The 22,943-nt window shown below is 46.4% G+C and overlaps 2 protein-coding genes across 2 annotated transcripts in view; both read right to left on the reverse strand.

Moving 5' to 3' along the window:
- The window catches only part of ADCY2 (adenylate cyclase 2), a 3,890,318-nt gene that overhangs the window by 1,427,916 nt on the left and 2,439,459 nt on the right, over positions 1–22,943 (reverse strand). The gene's annotated exons all lie outside the window — the stretch shown is intronic.
- LOC147722839 (uncharacterized) lies at positions 397–20,305 on the reverse strand. Its single transcript, XM_086966585.1, has 4 exons — positions 19,993–20,305; positions 17,872–18,174; positions 12,681–13,961; positions 397–485 (listed from the first exon to the last, which is right to left on the reverse strand). Exons 1-4 carry the CDS (start codon positions 20,303–20,305, stop codon positions 397–399), a joined length of 1,986 nt encoding a protein of 661 aa, XP_086822711.1.

Consider the following 22,943-nt stretch of genomic DNA (forward strand, 5'->3'; position numbering starts at 1 on the left):
AGGGGTCCATTACAGAACCGCCGGGTGCAGCCCAGGGCTGTCTGTTACAGAACCCTGGTTGCCGCCCAGGGCCGTCCATCACAAAATCCCCAGGTGCGGTCCAGTGCCCTCCATTATAGAACCCCCGGGTACAGCCCAGAGCTGTCAATTACAGAACCACTGGGTGCAGCCCAGGGCCGTCCATTACAGAACTGCCCAGTGCAGCACAGGGCCCTCCATTACAGAACCCCTGGGGGCAGACCAGGGTAGTCCATTACAGAACCACAGGGTGCAGCCCAGGGCTGTCAATTACAGAACCTCTGGATGCAGCCCACGGCCGTCCATTACAGAACCCCCAGATTCAGCCAAGGTTCTACTACACTGGTGAAAGGTATCCCATCTTAAAGTCATGGCCATTCAATTCACAGTAGACTCCAGGCGACCATTCAGCATCGCCCTGGTCTGTGTCCTACAAGAACAGTTATCTTCTTTTAGTATGCACCAGGCTGTTTAAGAAAAAGAAAGCCATGATTCTTTTTATTTTTAGGGTGAGGACTGGGAAGCATTAAACCATGGCTTTGGACAAAAAAATAAAACCATGATCACTGCAGTATGCAGGAAAAGTATCTCAAATGGGAACTTAGCATTTTTATAGTGGATCAGTGATGAAACATGTAGTAAGAAGTGGTTAAAAGTGATCACTTGAACCTTTGAAAAAAATGGCGAAGTATCATTCAGGAAGGCAATAATATAAGGAACAAAATATCCCTAAACTGGCATAAAAAGGATAGTGCAAGCCACCTGGTGGTCCATGAGAACATAAGGAATACGCCCACGTCCTGGTCCCTGCATATTGGCACTGATTGGTGACGTGAAATAATGTAATTGTAATGTTCTGTTGGGAATACCTTATCCATTATGTTTCATTTTTATTCTATTTATAGTTGTGTTACACATTGATTGATTCTCAGTGGCGGCTTGCAGAGGTAACGCTGTGGGGCGGTAAGGCGGGGCTGGGTGCAGTACAACATACAACGGCAAAGGTGAACGTAAATAAATAAATAAATAGCTGCCAAAGTATGTCGGGATCCACTACCCCCCACCCAGCCCCACCCCGCTTCATCGCCCCACACTGTTACCTCTGGGAGCCGCTAATGTGAAAAAGTAAAAAAATCAGCGCTCTGTCTTTCAGGTTCCTGCGCTTTCTGAAATTCGATGATTTTGAATTGCTTCTCTTGTGATGTTTTGATGTGAAATTTAGAACATTAAAAACGTTTCGCGTCTGACAAAAGTGTAACTTTCCTTCAAATCAGATGTTTATGTTTTCTTTCCTTAGCATAATGCAGTTTTTATGACACAGTGGATTAGTTGCCTCAGACATTATTTCATAACAGTTCTTACCCTAGGTAAATTATAGACCGTACACATCAAAACACACATCTGAATGCACTGATAAGCAATACCTCAAAGAGATAACATCCTTTCCACAGTAATGCATGTACTCCGGGAGGCGCCCGCTGTTATTATTCAAGTCTAAATATAGGAATTAAATGCTTCAAGCCAACAGCTAAATTCATTGATATGGAGTCGAAGCACAGTTCTGACATTTATCCCGATGCATGTTTGCAAATGTTAATATAAATTAACTTGACAACCTACTCGTCAGGCAAACACAAACTGAGGCCCCATCTGGAAAAGGCTGGCAAGAGTTTACTTGCTAAGACAAATTACTGGAGAGGAACATTCAAATGAGCTGTTAATTAATAGTTTCCGTCGCATTACGTGACGTATGACGTGTTTGTGCGGCAAAAAGCTGGAAATAGGAACTTGGCTGTTTACTATCTCTGCGTTGACAACTGGGGAGTGGATTGACGACCTGTCGCAAGTCAATATCCTCTAATTCTCGCTGCCCATCACACATACATGCGTACGTATTCCACACTTGTGTTTTCTGCTCATTTCAAAAAAGAGGCCGCAAAATGCAGGATGCAGTGCAGTGAGAGCTGGCCCTGCCTCTCGAAAGCGCCCACTGCAGAAAAGTTGCCCCAGGCTAATACCTTGCTGGACTTCGTGCCCTTGTGCAGGCTGTGATGATACTGTACCCCCTAAACACAGTGGTCGAAGTGGGGAAAAAAAAGTAGGGGAACTGTGGGCGGAGTATCAGGAGGCGGGAATAACAGAGGATTGGGTAAGTGGGCGGAGTCAAGAGATGTGGCTAAAAAGAGCAAAACATACCAATTTTTTGTATGTTTGCCATTTCACTGACCAGTTACAGCTTATAACATTATTTAATACAACCAATAGATACACGTTTATTTGAGGTTTAATATCTGAGTTAATGACATTAAAATTCATTTACAATGTGGGATACGTTTTCAATCACAGAATGTCCCAAATACTCTTATAAGTGGAACCAGATGCCATTTGTCTCTAGAAAGAGAAAAACACAGGGAGAAACAAAGATATTTCTCCTTGTTGTGCCTCCCTTGGGGAGGCGTAAGATTTCCATACATTCCCAGGTGTTCAAGTCCTTGTAAATCTAGGAATGCATCAAAAACCATGGGAGGTGCATGGGAACACCCACCACAAAGTGTGCCTAGTGCAGAGGAAGGCAAAGCGGCGATTTGCGCTGTGTCGCATTACTCCAAATTTATGAAACTATTCAAACCTATGCAAAGTGGCTATGAGTGGCTTCATAAATATGACTTGGAGATTTGCGTTGTGCATTTATCACGTTCTGTGTTGCAAACATGATGCAAGGTCCTCGTAAATAGGTCCCTTAGTTTGGTGTGCGTGCAAATCCTGCATTGTCGATCCCTGGTGAGTTGCACTTCTACTGCTGGAACAAACCCAATGGAGGTACCAATGGGTGAGGCGGAGTGGCCTCAAGGGCCCTGTGACCTCAGTGACAAAGCCTCTGTTTATCTAGGGTGTGCTGCTTCGCAGGCCTGCCTGCAAAACTGGAGGTGAACTTCAGTATGGATTGTGATGGACAGGGTTTCAAGGTTAACCTGCCCTGGCCACCGGTAGGGTCCACCTGCTAGTGCTAAGAGACCAGGCCTTCTATGGTCCAGTAGGGGAATGTGCTCCCTCAGGAGACTGTTCTGGTCATAAAGCCCGATCCTGATTTCCAGTTTTAAATTTGTTAGCTCTGGCCATAGTGCCACATCTCCCCCCCTCCCCCAGCCCCCTGAACGCCTTTTGCCCCACTGAGATAAACTTGCACTGCCTTCAGCTACAACCCAAATGTGCCCAGTTATAAACACCTGGATGTGACTTAATTTTTGAGAGTGAGAAGTGAGAAATTGTGCTGGACAGTCCTGCTGCTTTTGTTACTGAGGGCCGGTTTTTCACCCCTCCAGCCTCCTGCCTCCCACCCGATGCCCTTTACACCAGTCCTGCCTTGGTGCCTGGGCCTATTTGTTTTCACAGTCCCACCTTTGATGGGGTACACAAGTGGCTCTGGTGCTCGAGTGTCACAGAACTAGACACCTAGGGCTGCTTTTTATTTCATATCCTTAAAAAAGGTAAACAGTATTTTTAAAAAGGCCGCATCCTTGAACACAGACAGAGCAGCATTACCCATTTTATAAAATAAAATAAGGAAAACAGCTGATAAACATTAAATGTTTTCTACAGTTATTTTTAGGTTTTGCCTAGGCATCGCTTGTGTTGTCTCTCCGAGACATGATGTATTGAGGTATAGATTTGAAGCTTCATCCACTCTCCCTCCCAATTTTGTATTGGTTTTGTGACTGTCCTTTGTAAATGTTGGGCTTTGGTTTGTTAATAGGCTTATTAGTCCCTCCTTAGTACCCCCCTGTCGCCTGTTGTTACCTCCCATCAGGACTGCCCCTCTTACATGTGTCCCTGCTCTCTACCTTTCATTAAGAGGTTGGATGCACTATTTACTTAATTCCAGTCTTGCTGAAGAAGGCACGTCAGAGCGCATAGAAACTGCACCCATCCTGTTTGTATTTGCAGCAGTGCGCCATGTGCGCTTTCGCTTTAATAATGCCTGCTGTTTACTTTAAATACACTTGTGAGATGCCAGCTTCGAAGCCAGCCGTTGTTTTGCGCTCCCCCAGCCGGCTTTGGCAATGGCGGACGCGTGTTTATTTTTGTGTTGCGCTTTCCCTTTATTTAGTTTTAAATCTAAGGATAGGTATTTGCATAGGGTGCCAGTAGTAAAAAAAATGTTTTGAGGCGTTGCAGCATAGCACGTCCATGCATACAAATAATGATAATGCACTTACTGTTATATACTATATATACATACTTACATTTAAGGACTAGGCTAGTGGTGGGAGGTTGAAGGTCGAGTTAGACCTCGCTTGAATGAGGTGAGTTATTATTATTATAACATTTGTTGAGAGCTACTGTTAACCGTAGGTGTCCTGGCGCTATGTGAAATCTTGCCTGAGGATCGAACCAGTGTCATGCTAATCAGTAAACAGCCAGGTTTTTAAAGCTTTTCGAAAGTCCATAAGGCTCAACATACCTCTAAGATATAGGGGAAGCTTGTTCCAAGTTATTTATTTATTTGAATTACGTAAGGAAGAGTGTACCCCTGATGTAATTTGGAAGACATTTATTTCCATGGAAGAGTTCAGAGTAGTCGAAAGAGTTTGAACTTTGAGGTAGCACATTGGAGGGCAAGACAGGGCTTCTCGCGATGAGAAGATGATGGTTAGCTGATCTCATGGAACGAATGGGAGTGTTCAAAGCCACTACCCATTGGGCGAGGTAGAAGGGAATGACTCTGAATGGCTTTGCAGGCTAGACTTGAAAGACTCTTGTAATTCACCCTATGTGTGGCTGATGGCTCACTCCTTTGTGTGGGTTTCCTTGGGGCAGGAGGGGTCAGACCTTGTGTGCTGTATGGAATGCCAGAGTGTTCACCATTGTAAACAAATACATTATTATTTTATACAGTAGTTTTGTGAATCGTCAGAACTTTTTCAAAAACAACCTTTGTTAAGCCTTAAATTGTTAGCTTGTGGTCAGTTGGCTTACTGTGGTGAAAATTCTACTTGAACAATTATAAATGGCTATACCTGAACTGGTATGAAGTGGTTGAAACTGGATCCATTTGCATCCTATCCGTTGTTTATTGTACATATGATAAATACAAAATGTATAAAATAAAGAATGTATGTAATTAAGAAGGGGATTTGCACTGGTTAAATACTAGTTTGAATCAATATAGACTAATAGATGCCAATTCTAGCTGCAGTGAACATAGATGTTCTCCATTTTGTTTCCAGCCTATGCCAAAATCCAGCTGGACAACGTTCATTATTCTTGGGTTTTTGTTTATGTCAGCTTTTAAACCTTTTTCTTTGCTGTTAATGACTGCATTGCCTAATGCTTCTAACCGGGTCCAGTGAAACTATGTGAAATTAATAGAAGTGCAGTTCAGTTCAATAACCGCTGATCACGTGTCTGGGCAAATTTTGTACATTGCTTCATGAGTATGTTTATAAGGGTCGGTGCTGTTGGCCAGAGATCATAATAAATTGTATGGAAACCCCTTGTGTTCTCTGTACATTGTAAGGGGCAGATTTAAAAGCCCCTTACGCCTCTTTTACGCCGCCGTTGCATCACTTTTGTGACGCAGCGGCGGCGCAAAAGATGCGCCATGGTGCGGGGTATTTACAACGTGACGTATCTCCCAGATGCGTCAGGTTGTAAAGCCCTGCGCCAGAATGAAGCGTTCTTGTGCAGGGCGGGACGTTCCGGCGCAGTGAAATCTACAAGATTTCACCTAGTCACTTTGGGGCCCATGCTGCGTCAAAACCCTGCGCCTGCTTGAAGCAGGCGTAAGGATTGACACAGCATTGTGAGAATAGGGACCCCAGATGATTGCTAGAGCTGCGTCGCGCTTGCGATGCAACTCCAGCAATGGGCTGCTTTTACGGCACAGATGCGTCACGCATCTGTGCGGTGTCTGCCCCATGGTGTGCGGCATTGTAAATGTGGCGCATCCATGGTGGCGGTGGCATGGCGCACAATAACTGTTGCATCCCTGGGGATGCGTCAGTTATTGTAAATCTGCCCCTAAGTTCTTGCTTTGTTTGCTGTTTTTACATGTTTCTGTGATTTTCTTTGTATGTGCTTTTTTAACTGCAAATTTACTAAACAGCGCTCGGTATACAAGATTGTCAAAGTTTGCTTTTTACAAACATGGACAAGCATTTACAGTGGAATATGTCTCGCATTTGCGAGACTTCGAGCTATTGGCATTGTAATTGACAAACCTTTTATCTGTGTTGGTTTTGAAAACAGATAAATAGAAGTCATTGTCAGTAACGATACCATTACCCTAAAATTTCGCAAATGCGAGACCTATTGCATTGTAAATACTTATTTTTAAAAGCACCAAGGTTTGGGCACCGTCTGCCAGGAATTCTTTATGGTGTCATCAGTCTGAGTGAGCCCCAAAAGGGTGTTGCCGTAAATACATCCTGATGTGACCATTGTATTGGTCACAGTGGGGGCAGGTAGGGGGCCCGCCTCACTAAATGAGGTGTAAATAACTGCAGCAGCCGGGCTATCAAAGGGAGCCGGTTTCACTGCTGATTAATTGCTCCTACAGTGAAACACTTCACCTACAGTGTTGTCGGGCAGGCTCCTGGGCCCAGATACAGACGGGAAGGGGGGAAGCAGAGGCTTTCCCCCCTTTCCTCAATCTGCATCACACAGGGCTGGACAATCACGACATACTTTATACATTCGTACCATTCCTGTCATCCTGGGACGAATTTTTAAATATAGAAGTAGGGGAACAAACTATGTTAAATTAAAAAAGTAAGGGCGCGCCGTGCCCTTCCGTCCCCGCCCACTTCTACCACTGCCTAAACATGACTCCTAATGGCGAAGGGCATAGATATCATTAGCGCTGCAGGTGCACTGGCATCAGGGTCCATACCAAGTGGGAGGACCCAGAAGGTAATTTTTCTTGCTTGTGCTAGAAGCCATGGTGTAGTGTCAGGACAGGCTGGACACGTTCTAGTGTCCCGCCTGGTGTCAACCCATACTGTCGGGGCCGGACTGGGAACCAAAAACCAGACCTGGCAAAGTGCTGTGCCGGCCGCCACCCCCGCACCGGGGGTGGCGGCCGGCCAAGCACTTTTGCCATGCTGCAAAAATGGCCCTGTAACAAAACGGCCCCCAGGGGCCCCTAACCGGCCCCTCACCCGTGTGGCGCAACGGGGGATTGCCTGGGGCCCGCTCCGGCCCAGTCCGGCCCTGCATACTGTACAGCATCCCATCACAGGTGTCACTGATCAGGTGACCCTGCTAATAAAAGGGGCCAGGCAAACCTTCCCTGGGTCAGTTCCAGTACCCAACTACGGTGTGCCCGTGTCCATCATTAGTAGCATGTGGGCTCAGGGCCCACAACAATACAATGGCGTCAAGGGGTCTGACCCTGTGTGCCTGTTAGCTGCCGCTCTGCTGCGCCCTGTGAGGGAAACCTAGCCCGAGGCACTTCCACTCCTACTGCTTGCACAGTGGCCGGCCAAGACAAGCCGATGGCTACCTGGTGAGATGGGAAGATGGCTCCTGTCTACAGAGGCCTCTGCAACGGTCCACCTGCCTGCAGTGTGCTGCAGCCACACAGTGAGCCGCCCTCAACACTTGAGGCACACCCACACACCCACCTCAGCTGGGAGTCTCGACCCGCAAAGTCAGGCCAGGCCCTGAGTGCCGGTGTGGGCCCCCCTGCTGCCACCATGAGGAAAGGGGACTGCTTTGCCCACGACCCCCGCTGGCAGGGCTCACATCCAGCGAGAGTGCAGTTAAGTGGAGATAGCGGACATTGACGCAAGCACGACACCCCAGCGTCCTTGTGAAGTGCCGTAAAAACACATAGGAGTACTGTGACGAGCAATGGCACACCAGTCAGCACTCACCCCCGCAGTCTGCCTCATCTGCGGAGAACGCGGCACACAGCGACCCTACAGGAAGCGCTCCAGTAAACAATGTTCTGTAGTAGGGGATCTCTGTGTATAGTCATAATCTAGTGAATAGTCCCACCCATGTGCGTGGACCCCGGAGCAATCAAAAATAATCTCTTACAGTGTCAAAAAATGCAGAAATGCATAGACACTTAAGAGAAAATTTTAAGACATATAATGCAGCCCCCAACAGGCTACACTGTCCAGTACTTCAGCTAGAAATTCCACCAAAAAATCCACAAAACAGCAAAGCCTGTCCAGATTTTCATTTTCTTCAGTACAAACCCCTCTGGGAGATAGAGAGGAAGACCTGGACAGACAAGCCCCATAGGCTGCCATTATGTGTCTCAGAACAGGGTACTGTGCCTTTAAGAGAACTTTCCAGAACTTCACAGTATCCCAGAATGCCTTGCAGGTCTCTCTTACTTTCAGTTCTTTTTTCCGGCTCCTGCAAGCAGGACCCTGGAGCATTGAGCTCTCCCTTTTCAAGGGTTTTGTTGGTGTTTTTACACTAAAATCGTTTTTTGTGTACTTTATCTGTACCTTACAGCTTTCTTCTTGGCTTGTGGCACCCTTTGGTCGAAATAATGCCTGCATTATTTGATAAATGCCCGGAGTGCTCCAGGAAGAAGGCCAAGACAGATCCCCATGAGGTCTGTATTCTCTGCCTTCCCTCTTCCCACATCCCTGAGGAGTGTGAGATCTGCCAGGGTTTTTCTGGCAGGACCCTGAAAGACAGAAAGAAAATCAGGCTTCAGGGACTGGAAGAAAGGAGACAGAAGACACAAGGTGGGTCTGGACATGCTGAGGCCCCTGGGGGGCTCCCCGGGGGCAGGAAGCCCAGCACACGTCCCCATTCTCCGTCTGGGTCGGTGGCACCCTCCAAGACGTCGAGAGAGAAGTCCAAGGCCAGCTCCCCTTCTCCTCAGGGCTCTGGGTCGAGAACACGTCGACCGTCGACGTCGAGGGACCTACATAGGCCGCCGTCGGACGTGGAGACGGTGTCGTCGTCGCTGTCTTCGGCGTCGACGTCGAGCGATCGGCGTCGACAGGAATGGCGTCGACAGGACCAACGTCGACAGGATCGGCGTCGACGCACGCCGCCGAGGCAATACCGTCGATCGCCTTCCAGAAAGGCTTCATCGTCGTTGAGGGGATCCTCGTCGTCGAGCCCACCGTCGACGCAGAAGCACTCGCCGGCGAGACGGAGGCGTTCCCCGTCGAGGCGAAGGAGATCGTCGTCAAGGTCGACGTCGAGACGCACCCACGCGTCGAGGCGGTCGCCGTCGAGACGCAAGCGGTCGCCGTCAAGGCACAGGAGATCGTCGTCGAGATGGTCCGGGTCAACGTCGAGGTACGCGAGTCGCTCGACGCCGAAGAGGAAGAGACGGTCGACGCCGAAGGGCCGTTCGACGTCGAGGGACCGGCGGTCGACTCCTGAACACCGGTCGAAGGTGCCGGATGCCCGTACTATGCGCCCTGAGGCTGTGGGGGGCTCCCCTCAGCCCAGGAGGGATGGTGGATCACCGGGATCGGTGCACTCGGAGGTTTATACTCCACAGAAGTCCGTAACACCTCCTCCTCCGTTGCCTAGAGGGCCGCGTCCGAGGATGACTACACCTCCTCCGTTGCCTCCTCTACCTGAGAAGCCTCCACCGGTTCCACCAAGGTCGGCCTCGTTGCCTCACCTTCCGACCCCTCCCAAGAAGACTCCTAAGTCTAAAGAACCGCGTAAGCCTAAGTCGGCCACCCCGGACAGGCCGGTGGACCGGCCGAAGCCCAGGAGGTCGAAGTCTCGCTCCAGGCGGAGAGACCGATCGAGGAGCAGGCGCAGGTCCTCCACTCGTTCCAGGCGGCGCCATAGGAGGCATAGATCCAGGACGGATACATCTTCCAGGACTCGCTCCTATTCCCCTACTCTGTCCGATTCCCCAGACACTAGGGTGTCCCCTATCGATGACATCAGTACATTCCAGGATGTTCTCCTGAGGGGGGCCGCGAAGTTGGGTATCACGGTGACGGCTCCTACACCTACGACGTCCGTGATATTCGAGACTTTACACAAAAAGAGCCTGTCTCGCCCTCTGTTGCCCTTGGTCCCGGGACTGGTTGAACCGGCACAAGAATTATTTCTTACGCCTGCGGTGGTTAGGGCCGCCCCTTCTAGGCTTTTGAAGAAATACAGGGCACCGGACTCTGACCCTGCCTTCCTGAGGATGGACCCAGTCCCCGACTCAGTGATCGTTACAGCAGCCAGAAAGCAACACTCTACCTCCCCGTCCTCCACCGTGCCTCCGGACAAGGAGAGCCGCTGGATTGATTCGGCGGGAAGGAAAGCATGCGGGACTTCCTCCACCACGATGAAGGCTTCCAGCGACTCGGCATTCACAGGTCCAGGAGTTTACTGAAGAGTTGCTCTGAGGGTACAGTATTTTTACCTGGTGCCAGCCTTTGAAATGGGGAAATCATGTAGGCCTCTCCCATATCTGGTTCTGGAAAGTTCTTCCTTTCTCATGCCAATGCTCCAAAAAAGTCTGGGATGACAAGGACTGGTGTCAGTTTGCTTCATGTGTACTAGAAACAAGCCCTTTTAAATGTAACTGGGGCCGTGAATACCTCCACCCCAACTATCCTGGCAGGATGGCTCTTCCCTCCGACACCTAGTTCCCCTTTGTCTTATTTATTTATTTATTTTTGACTTTTGTACAGCACTCTGTTACCCGTGGATGTCCTGGCGCTCTGTAAAACTCCATAGGCACGGTCGATTAAAGATTAATTAGTGAACAGCCAGGTCTTAAGAGCTCTCCTAAAAGCCTTGAGGTCCGTCATCTTTCTAAGAGCCGGGGGCAGGGCATTCCAGGCCTTGGCTGCTCCCAGCACAAAGCTTCTGCCTCCCCAGCACGCTTTCCTAATGCGCAGTACTACAATCAGCCCTGCATTAGCAGATCTAAGGTGCCTTGTCGGGAGATACCAAAAGAAATACTGCCGGAGGAATGATGGCCTTAGGCCCCGCAAGGCCTTAAACACCAAGCAAAGCGCTTTAAACAAGATCCGCTTTCGCACCGGGAGCCGGTGAAGTTTAGCTAGCTCCTGGGAAATGGGGGTGTACTTTGGGATGCCCCTAATGAACCGAGCTGCAGCATTTTGTAGAACCTGCAATTTGTTTAATATGCCCTGTTGGGCATTAAGAAACAGGCTGTTACAATAATCCAGCCGAGATAATACCAGAGTGGTAACTACTGTTTTTTTACCACTATCTGGGATGAATGGCAGAATCTTACTGTCTTACTGTCTGGGAGGAAAGCCAAAAGCCCAACAGCTAAGCTATTCCCAGCCATATGACCCAAGGCAGTGGTAGCAGGATCCAAATGATTAGGGTAAGAAAATGGAAACTTTTTAAAAGAGTCATTTTCAGAATTGCCACTTAGATCCTGACTTTCCCATTAAAGAAGATTTTAAATTACAAACCATTTGAGTCCAAACATGACTTTTTTGCCTGCTCCCAATCAAAAGTTACCGCTTATTAGATGTAATAATGTAACTCAATGTTATCCAATGGGACAGATAGGCTTTAGAGTAGTGAAACACGATTTTAGGAGATTTTCACTACTTTTCCATTTAAACAAATGGCAAAGTCCCCACCTCCCTTAACAATATATATAAGACTTCTGTGGTAAATTAATTTTACTTATTACCTCATTTCTGAATTTCTATGCTTAATAAATCATAATTTCTTGTAAATGCAAAGCGAGGAGTCCGTGGTGCTCAAATGAAAGAGGAGGAGACCAATAACTCGAGTTAAGGGGAGCGCTTCCAGCACCAAGCGGGCACAGGAGCAATCTCTCGAGTCCCTCTCTTTTAGTGGGGGTTTTATTTTTAACAGCAGAACATTTTATACAGTCTTGGTCAGGAGGCAAAATAGAGGAACAAACAGGTTGTGGCAGATAGAGGAACAAAGATTAGCAAGAGGAGCAGAGTGTGAAGAAATGGGGGCATGTCTTAGGCTTCGTGAGGGGACTTGCGATGTGAAATAGTCTGACAGTTGGAAGGGGGAGGCTTCCTCATTTGGGGTTTGTGCTCGTGCTTCATGTCAAGAACAGGAAACATCTTGTGTAAAACTGTAGCTATCTTGCTGGTTCTGGGAATTGGCTGAACCACAAGAGTCAAAAAGAGGAACTATCGTGTGTAAAACAGAGACCATCTGCTCTCTGGTTTGCAGTAACTATTTCTTAAAACAGGAACTATCTGCTGGTTCTGGGAATTGGCTGAAGCACAGGAAGGGGTGGTCAATTAACTAAGATGCCAGGTGCAGGGTGTCTTACAGTTAAGAACAGGAACTATCTGCTGCTGGTTCCCAGAATTGGCAGAACCACAGAAATGTGTGGTCAATGAAGGGGGTGCCAGAGGCAGGGTGTCTTGCTTGTGGGTCTGAAGACAAAATGGAGGATACACACAAAATCGGTGCTTTTCTGAATGAGAAAAATGGCTGTCAGGCAGAAACAGGGAAATGATGGGGCACAATTGTCAATTTTATTTCCACATTCCCTCCTTGCCCCAGAGTGTACCTACAATATATCTCAATTTGCATGAGATCATTTATACATTCTTGTAACATGATTCTTTCCCTTTCTCTCTGCTGGACAAGTGGTTTAGGAATGCATTTTGCAGCGCATAGACCGCACAGGGTAGGGCCACATTGGATGCAAAGGCAGCATCCAGTTATTATCAGGAATATTATACCTGCTGCTGACAGCAGTTGCCATCCCCAGGACGATATTATCTTCCAGAACCAGTCAGACCACGTCCAAGTGCCAGGTTCTTGATGTAAACTTACGGCTATCTTGTGTAATTTTGTTATGGCCGTGTATACAGATGGGGAATTATCAGGAATAAATATACAGCAGCTAGAGCCTATAATTTTACAGGCTCCGCCTTTGTCGGCCAAGATGATGTCAAGGACAAGGCGATTTTGGAGAGTAACCAATCGTATGGCAGACTGCTCCTGGGTTAAGCTCCCCAGGGCAGACGCCGTCTGGTTTACAACAGCCTCTAAGGTCCTTGTCAACCTGCGTATAAGCTTGCTGTTCTGTACAGGGCCAACAAAGAAGAAGAACCCTTTGTTAAAATCTGTATACTGTTCCCATGAGGTTTCCGTTTGGTCAACCAAGGAGATATCGATCGTTCTTTTATGTCTGACATGGGGCACTAGGAGGTCTCGGTGGTAAGTGGATGGCGCCACAAAGACAGGGGGTAACAGAAATGCTATATAGCAAGTTCCCCCCCAGTTCAAGGGCAGCTGCACATAGGCCGTTTGGCCACAGACGAAATAAGTATGGCGAGATGCTAGAAATGAGGACTTTCCTCTGTCTTCAAAACTTATAGTGGTATGACAGTCACTGTGTCCTAATGGAACAGAGCCATTTTTCTGGATGCACAGGTGTCCGTTTACTGGTGAGACCGAGATGGAAGGGGGACCAGCATTCTTTTTAGGTTTGGTATTTAACATCTTGTAGGACATGGTCATGTTCCCTTGCTTGTATTCTTCACTTTCTAGGACTGTACCTGTCGCCTGAGGATCTCCCTCCTTATTAGGGTAACAGGCAGTATTGAGTACCTTGTTTAAATCCCCCCAAGGCCACCCATTCTTGCATGAAATATTTCCGTCAGGGCAGGAGGTGGGGGTAGTATCGTCAGCTGTTATTAGGGCGAACCAGGCTTCACAAGTTTCATTATAAGAAAATGGGAATGGAAAAAGAGGCATCCCTCCCTTTTTCTGATGTGGTGGGATGCAGCAACATATCCAACAATTGGTTCTATTACTGGCCTGCTGAGTGTGGTGTAGCATCTGAATGAAGGTATTGTTTCGCAAGGCTAGTCTATGGGCTTGTTCATGAGGGGGTAGGTCATGATAGGTGTGTTCCTGAGTCCTGTTGGGTGTATGAGAGGTGTGTTGTGTTGGAGGAAAAACAGTGTGGAGAATCCAACCAAGACACGTCATAACTGCCATGAGGAAAAATAATACTGTTAAACATATAGTAGGACCATTATGTCTCTTGCTAGAGTTCATTTTTTTTCCCCACATAGTCAAGGTGTTAAAATCCATTCTCATGCTCCAACCGCTTCACCACTGGACCGACGCCCAATGGACTTAATTAGCCAGAGTCCGAATGGCAGACCTTAACTTTGATTTGTAGTCCTGTTGAGGGGTTAGTTCCAAAGGCAATAAAGATTGTTCAGTCACAATGTCAGTGGGATTGGCAGGGCCATCAGCAACAGTGTCTTTTTGTCCAAAATGTTTCCGGCAGTGGCTTGCGGGGAGCCAGCCCTTCCTGCCCTCGACCTTCACTGCTGTCCGTGTTGTTAGTAGTATGAGTCTTGGCTTCTCCCACCTGGGCTGGAGGGGACTAGTCCGGTCGAAGTTCCTCACGAGGACCCATTCCCCGGGTCGGATGGCGTGTTCTTCCGGGTTGGTTTTGTCAGGGAAGGTGGCAGCAACCTGAGAACGACAAGATTGGAGTGCAGACATCAAGGAAGCCAGGTAGTCAGTCAGCATAGTACTGTCAACATCAGTTATTCTTTTAGGCCTTGGCGTACCTCACATATTTGGTGGTCTGCCAAAGACCACTTCATATGGAGATAAGCCGGTTCTGGAATGGGCTACCATACGCATGTAGAAGAGGGCAACCAGTAAGGCTACCATCCAGTCCACGCCTTTGTCAGTGCATATCTTGGCCAATTTTGTCTTCAAAGTTTGGTTGTGTCTTTCTACTAGACCTGCTGCCCGAGGATGTCTTACACAGTGAAACTTCCAAGTGTACCCTAACAGAAGAGACACTTGCTTCATGAGTTCAGAGGAAAAAGTTTGGCCGTTATCTGAGTAGATGACACGGGCAACCCATACCATGGGAAAAACTCTCTAACTAATTGTTTAGCAGTTGTCGTTGCAGTGTAATCTGGGACGGGATAGGCTTCTGTTCATCTGGTCAGAGCACACACTACAACTAGCACATACTTGTGACCTCTACATCTCTCCATCTGGATATAGTCCATCTGGAGAACTTCAAATGGATGGTCAGGGGGTTGGAATCCTCCCTGTTCCACCTTTGTGCCTTTTCCTGGGTTGAACTGATTACAAATCATGCACGTTTTAACTTTTTGTTTGGCTGCAGTTCTCAAATGTTTGTTGTGCCATATATTCTGTATGCTGTCTAACATTGCTTTTTCTCCCAGATGCGCTGGTCCATGTATGGTGTTTACCATAACCTGTACCATGGCATCCGGTAGAAACCATACTGCTCTTTCAGGTGTCATCCAGCCTTGATCTGTAAGGACCCCTCCTTTTTCCTTCTATTCTAGCAGTTCCTGTGGTGTGGCGTGACTTTGGACATCCTGGATGTCAGAAAAGGAGTCTCGTATTGTATATTGGCGGTGTGGTATACTTAATTCTGTGTTTGCTGCTAACCTGGCTGCACTGTCTGCAGAATCATTTCCTTTTGATATTTCATCTGTTCCTTTTGTGTGCACTTTACATTTTAGCACTGCGATTTTCTCTGGTAACTGATTGGCCTCTAAAAGGACAGTGATGAGTGTAGCATGCTGTATTCTGGACCCATGTGATGTGAGAAATCCTCTCTCTTTCCACAATGTACCGAAGTTGTGTACAACTCCAAAGGCATATTGTGAATCAGTGTAGATGTTAACTGACTTTCCTTTTGCTAAGTGACATGCTCGTGTTAGGGCTATGAGTTCTGCTGCCTGTGCCGACAGTATCTCTATCTTGTGTGCTTCTAAAGTGTCTGTACCATTTGTGACGGCATAGGCTGCTGCTAATTCTCCTGTGGGGAGTCTCATACATGAACCATCAACAAAGAGTGTCATTTCTGCCTTAGCAAGGGGAGTGTCTTGTAAATCTGGTCTTGGTTTGGTCACTAAATCAATTATGTCAATACAATCGTGAATTTCTTCAGTAGGAGAGGTAAGTGGCAACAGTGTTGCTGGGTTTAAAATGTTGCAGCGTTAATCTCAATGTGTGGCTGAAAAAGTGTCATCTCATATCCGGTGAGTCTGGCTATTGTCAGATGCTGTGTTTGTGTTCTGTTTAACAGAAGTTCTACAGCGTGTGGGACCTGAACTATCAGATGATGTCCCAATACAATAGAATCACTTTGTCTAATAGCTTGTGCAGTAGCTGCTACTGATTTTAGACATGCAGGCAATGCTTGTGCTACTGGATCTAATGTGCTTGAAAAATAACCACATGGTTTATGATTGTCTGCTTGAAGTTGGGTCAGAACTGATAGTGCTGTACCTGAGTTTTCTGTTACAAATAATGTAAAATCTTTGGTGTAATTAGGTGTTGCCAGCACTGGGGCTTGACACATAGCTTTTTTAAGAGACTGAAAGGCTTGCGTGTGTTCATCTGTCCAGGGTAATTGTGGAGTAGCGCCAGCTTCGAGTGTTGTCAGCTGCACTAACGGTTTGGAAATGAGTTCGAATTGTGGGATCCACTGTCTACAATATGAGGTGAGACCAACAAAGGCTCAAACTTGTTTCTGTGTTGTTGGTTGTGGTATTTGTAGTATGAGCTGGATGCGTTCCTGTGTAAGCTGCCTACCCTCCTTTGACAGCAAGTGCCCTAAGTATGCCACTTGCTGTAAACAAAATTGGAGCTTACCAGGGGAAACTTTATGGCCATTTGCAGCTAGGAATTCTAGTACTAGTAGTGATGCTTCAGCACATGCTGCGTCAGATCTGGTCGTAATGAGGATATCATCAACATATTGTAGTATGGCTGTATCCGTGGGCATTCGAACAGTATCTAGTTGTCTTTTTAATGCTTGGCTATATACGCTTGGACTCTCTGTGAAACCTTGAGGAGCTCTTGTGAATTGGAAACTTCGTCCTTGTAAGGAGAAGCCAAAAAGGTATTGACTGTCTGGGTGAATAGGTATGCTAAAGAATGCGTTTTTCAAGTCAATGATTGAAAAATGCGTTGCTTCCGCATCTATGGCTGTGAGTAGGGTGGAGATGTCTGGAACCACAGGGTGTTGTGGAACAACACATTTATTGAGCTCTCTCAAATCCACCACTAGTCTGTAGACAGGTGGTGTTCCTGGTTCCACTTTTTTATGGACTGGCAAAACAGGGGAATTGCAAATGTTAGAAGTTGTTTCTTTAATCACACCTGACGGTATTAGGTTCTGAATAATTAACATTAATGCTTGTTCAACTTGAGGTGGAATTTTGTATTGCCTTATACGTGGTAGTTGGGCTCCCTCTTTCAGTGTAACCTTGTGAGGTGTTATTTCCATACATCCTACTGTGGTGGAATCAGTGGCCCAAAGGGTGTGTGGCAAATCTTTCAAACGCTCGTCTAATTCTCTACTTGTGTAGTGGCCCTTGAAATCTCGCAGAAATAGTCTGACATCTGTAGGTGAGAAAACAATGACAGCTCCTAATTCTTTCAATGTTTTTATACCAAGCAAGTTTTCTGGACATGATTTTGTCAATATAAGATCTGTAGTTGTCGTGAGGGGACCAACCTGCAAGGGCAGTGGTTTTGACGTGGCGTTTGTCACAGGTTGTCCCGAGAAACCCAGAGAAATACTTTTTGAACCCGAGAGAGGAGCCTCTGGGACCTCTTGATGGCTTATTGTTGTTTTACTGGCCCCAGTGTCTAGTAGCAATTTCCTATCCTCCCCAAGAAGTCGGACCTCTATAAATGGACCTGTCTGATCTACTGGAATGGGGATTAGGGGCAGTTTGTCATCTTCTCTCTCTGGGCAACATCATGAGAAATCTGGGTAATATTCAGTGTAGTCACTGTCTATAATGTTCATTTGGGCCATTTGTGTTGTCGGTGGACCTGAAGGTGTTGAACTGTCTTGGGAAACATTCTGTTTTGGCTGATATGGGCGTGGCTGGGTCTTACCAGTAGCCAAATTGTGCTTTAAGACTGGGCAATCTTTAACAAAGTGTCCCATCTTCTTGCAATAATTACAAGTGCTTTTTATATTTGTCTGGCTACTTGGTGTCTGTTGACGCTGGGGTGCAGTTTGGGCTACTAATGCTTTCCTCTTAGTGTCTTTCATGCGTTTCTTATCATTTTCTTCTTCATCCCTTATGCGATTCTGGTGATATTTTAGCATTTGTAACACCTGTGGAGGTGTATGTGCTTGCCAGGTACTTTCTACTTTTAGTACTCTGTCCTTAATGGCTGGCAAGGCGTTATCCACTAATTTGGAAACAAACAGATGCGGGTAAGCTTCACTTGTCGGCGTAAGGCCGCTATTTACCGCAAAACATTTTTCAAGTCTGGTGTAATAATCTCCTATGTCTTCACCATGTTTCTGTTTGCAGGAGGAAATGGCATCCCAGTCCTCCTTTTTCACTGTTAGTAACTGTGGTAGCACCTTTAAAATAATGCCAGTAAGTGCTTTTAGTCTGTCTCCTATACCTTGACCTACTACTCTAGTATTTTCGTCATTCTGAAGTTCAGTCCATCTAATGTGTTCACCTGCTACTTCCCAATCCTTTTCTCTTAGTTTGTCATATATACCTGATGGCAACAATAATTTCAGAATTGCTGTGATATCAGAAAGAGTATATGTTCCCATCATTAATACATCTCCTAATTCTTTAAAGAATCCAGCAGGATCCTTTGAGTGGGAGGGAACCATCTCTTTCATCCTTAGTAACTCAAGTTTTGTCAAGGGTACATAAATGAAGATGCGTTGTAGCGCTCCATTTGTGTCAGTTCTGGGGTGGACCTCTCTCATGGGGAACTGGCGTGTTTGAGGAAGTCTATTAGTTGATCCACACGTATTATGGGGAGATCTATATCCAGTCACTTTCTGGTATTTCTGTCTGAAATCTATAAATGTGTTGAGAAAAACTGAACTATTGTGGAGGAACATGTTATCAGCGCAGTCAGACAGAAAATCTTCGAGTCTTGGATCATGTTTAAAATTAGTGTCATTGAGTGTGATGAGATGTTGTACCATGTAGAGACTTGCTAATCTTTGATGTGAGCGTGGTAATGCTAGAAAAAGCTGGGCTATGAGATCATTGTCATATATCTTATATTGAGAGACCCATAGGGTCGCAGTTCTGGCAATTTACTCCTCCTCCGGTGTAAGCGGAGGTTCCTGGTCTAACCAGTAGTCTAATGCATTGGATGTATGTTCAAATAACTCATCTGGAGATGACCGTTCAGAGTAACCTTGGAGGAATGTAGGCGGGAGTGTTCGTGAATTAGGGGCGGAAGAACGAACGGGTAGGACTTTTTCAGTAGGTTCAGTAATTTCCTCCTCAAGTTTCTTATTCTCTTCATTTGTTTGCAAGTTTTGCTGAATATGGGTCACCTTACGGGTGAACCTGTCTAGTGCATCATTTATAAGTTCTAGACTAGTGTGGTCAAATGCGGAATCTAATAATTCAAAAAGTGAAACTGGTACATTTTTTTCCTCTGCTTGTATGTGTTTTATGAAACAGCAAAGGAGGAACCTATACATGTGCATTTTTACAGGGTGTGATCTTCTTGTATTCATGGCGTTAATGGCTCGTGAGTTCTCTCCAGTACGAAGAAACTCAGAGGCCGCTTGAAGAAACGTGTCAATTGCTGGTAGATGTCTTATTTCTTCCCAGGAGTCATGAAGTATTTTACTTATTCGGCCCGCCTCCCCTGTGTTGCTCGGAGTCGGGTCATAGGGGCAGTCGGGAATTGTTTTACCTGGGTCTGGACCTACGGCACCCCCTTCTGGAGTGAGAGGTGGTGTGTTATGTTGTAAAAGGGGTGGCGGAGGCAGAGGGTGTTGAATTACTGGAACCTCATATGGAGGTGGAGTATCTAAGAGGAAATTGGTGAAAGTATCCTCTGGTAGTGGGGCTGTAGGCTGTGCTGATGCAATGTTAAGGTTTTCAGGTGCAGATGGCAATACAGGATAAAAACCAGTAGAAATGTCTGATTGTTCCCTTTTATTCCTTTCACTAACTACTTCTTTCCCTATTTCTTGTAACTGTTCTTTCTTGGCCTGCTCTGACATTCTCTTACCCTTTTCAACTTTATGCAATTCCTTCTGTTGCCTCCTATGGGCTTCTTTTCTCCATAACTCTACTGAGTCACTCTGTGACTGGCGGACTCTCTTTTTCTTCCATAACTGTTCCTCTAATTTCATAATACACTCCGTATCAAAACTACCATTTTCAGGCCATCTATATCTGAGTTCTAGGTCTTTAGTATATTCTACCCATAGATCACAATAAATAAGTGCACCGACACCATGTTTTGCATACATGAAGTTTCCTGGAGTATCCCGAGGAGGAAGGGGAATTTCCTTCTCAAGAATACTCCTTTTTGTTGCCATCTTACGTATTTTCGAGAAAATAGGCATGATGGCAAGACTTTCAAAGATTTTAGAAGTGAGAAAACACAAACAGAACAAATATCTTTACCGTACCCACGAAAGAGGTGAGTCCGTCTTTTATACTAGTTTAGCAGTCCTCACAAAATAAGTGAGAAACTCACAAAAACATGTATCTTTACCGTGCCCACAAGGTAGTGAGTCCGTCTTTTATACTAGTTTTAGTAGTCCTCACCAAAGATAGGTGAGAAACCAACAAAACGCGTATCTTTACCGCCCCCACAAAAGCTGTGGGTTCGTCTTTATACTTTTCAGCAGTACTCACCGAAAAATAACTGGAAGGCCTCTTGAAGATTTTGGAAAAACGCGGCGCGCAGTTTCAAGGTGGGATTTGTAGAACCTCGGACTCGTCTGCTTCGCAGGTTGGGCTTTGGTTCAGGACGTTCCGCTATTTCCTCACCGAATCGTGTGGATGCTGGGCCGCAGTCGGTCCCCCTCTTCGCCTCGAGGGAGTTAGCGGGAATTCCCCGCGTTGTGCACTTTTGAAGTCCGTCAATGGTCAGGAGGGGACAGTACAGGGTCCAATATCGCCGGCGCGTGGGGGAAAGGGAATGTCCCTGTTCCGGGCGCCAATTAATGTGGTAAATTAAATTTACTTATTACCTCATTTCTGAATTTCTATGCTTAATAAATCATAATTTCTTGTCAATGCAAAGCGAGGAGTCCGTGGTGCTCAAATGAAGGAGGAGGAGACCAATAACTCGAGTTAAGGGGAGCGCTTCCAACACCAAGCGGGCACAGGAGCAATCTCTCAAGTCCCTCTCTTGAAGTGGTGGTTTTATTTTTAACAGCAGAACATTTTATACAGTCTTGGTCACGAGGCAAAATAGAAGAACAAACAGGTCGTGGCAGATAGAGGAACAAAGATTAGCAAGAGGAGCAGAGTGTGAAGAAATGGGGGTGTGTCTTAGGCTTCGTGATGGGACTTGCGATGTGAAATAGTCTGTCAGTTGGAAGGGGGAGGCTTCCTCATTTGGGGTTTGTGCTTGTGCTTCATGTCAAGAACAGGAACCATCTTGTGTAAAACTGTAGCTGTCTTGCTGGTTCTGGGAATTGGCTGAACCACAAGAGTCAAAAAGAGGAACTATCTTGTGTAAAACAGAGACCATCTGCTCTCTGGTTTGCAGTAACTATTTCTTAAAACAAGAACTATCTGCTGGTTCTGGGAATTGGCTGAAGCACAGGAAGGGGTGGTCAATTAACTAAGATGCCAGGTGCAGGGTGTCTTACAGTTAAGAACAGGAACTATCTGCTGCTGGTTCCCAGAATTGGCAAAACCACAGAAATGTGTGGTCAATGAAGGGGGTGCCAGAGGCAGAGTTTCTTGCTTGTGGGTCTGAAGACAAAATGGAGGATACACACAAAATGGGTGCTTGTCTGAATAAGAAAAATGGCTGTCAGGCAGAAACAGGGAAATGATGGGGCACAAATGTCAATTTTATTTCCACACTTCCCTAAGGAAGGCCTATCAAGTCCTAAAGCAGGGAACTGTATATTATTAAGGAGGGCATATACTTTAATATATCCTAACAGCAAAATTCCCAAATTGTTGTTTTTACTGTGGAAAGGTTATTAGCCACATTGGCAAACATAGAGCTGCCGGCTGACCTTTCAGTCCAGCTAACTTCTAAATGGGACCACTAAAGGGTCAGTAACAATCCAGGTCTTCCACAGAGGGATAGTGCTGCATGACCTCCCAGGGAACTTTTTGAAAATAAATATGGTATGCCTAGCACCTTGAACCTCAGATTGTAATGGAACTGAAGAAAGGACCAAAGAAGGATTTCTCTGCTGAACCCTGGACCTGGCAACAGAAGCCGCACCAACTGCTTTACTGCACCTGCACACCATTTGCTAGCAAAGGGAGGAGTGTACTTATGGCTCTTGGCTTATGGGAAAATCCCCCCCCCGAGCCCCAGACCAAAGAAGTCACGCCAAGCATCATTCGGCTGACTCCTGGAAGCCAGCACCAAGACCATCAAAGCTGAAAAAAAACCATTGCTGCAAGTCAGTAGCCACATTCTTCAAATCACAATTGACGGGCAACAAAAGAGACCACTCCTCCATGACCAAAAGTTCCACCAGAGTCATACAGAGTGTTTTTCAGTCCAGACTGGTCACCAAAGACAGGCGCCAGCCTTCAGCAAAGAAAGCTGCTGGACCCCCTGTGAATGGCGATTGGTAACCCAGCCACATCTGACCTTCTACTTGCCCTGAGAGGACTTCGATGGACACCAACCTCTGGGGCCAAAGTCCTCCCACCTTTCCCGTGGACAAGAGAGATTACCGTAAGGACACCCATCATTGACCGCACAGCACCCAAGCATCTAACTATCCTGCATCCCCAGCATCAGGACCACTCCATTAAAGTCTATGGAGGTCTTAATGTAAAGTCTGGAACTGGACTTGAGACAGCCTTGGCGACCAAATAACTGTACAAATACTCCTTAGTGCCACCCGTTACCTTTTGCCTGTAAGTATTTGTATCCCAAATCAGGCAAGAGTAGCTGAATACAACTCTTTCAAACTTTTCAGACGAGTTCAAACTTCCCGGTTACCAATGCTTGTTTGCGCTTTAGAC

The sequence above is a fragment of the Lissotriton vulgaris genome, chromosome 4_1 (assembly GCF_964263255.1).
Source record: "Lissotriton vulgaris chromosome 4_1, aLisVul1.2, whole genome shotgun sequence".
NCBI classification, from domain to species: domain Eukaryota; kingdom Metazoa; phylum Chordata; class Amphibia; order Caudata; family Salamandridae; genus Lissotriton; species Lissotriton vulgaris.

What these genes read in the sequence shown, in the direction of transcription:
- LOC147722839 (XM_086966585.1), bottom strand. Translation starts at nt 20,305, where the DNA reads ATGGCAACAAAAAGGAGTATTCTTGAGAAGGAAATTCCCCTTCCTCCT. An exon ending in ATTGCATAAAGTTGAAAAGG is followed by an intron (nt 18,175 to 19,992) that starts GTAAGAGAATGT and finishes TTTCCAAATTAG; the next exon opens with TGGATAACGCCTTGCCAGCC. An exon ending in AAAGCACAATTTGGCTACTG is followed by an intron (nt 13,962 to 17,871) that starts GTAAGACCCAGC and finishes TATGTTTAACAG; the next exon opens with TATTATTTTTCCTCATGGCA.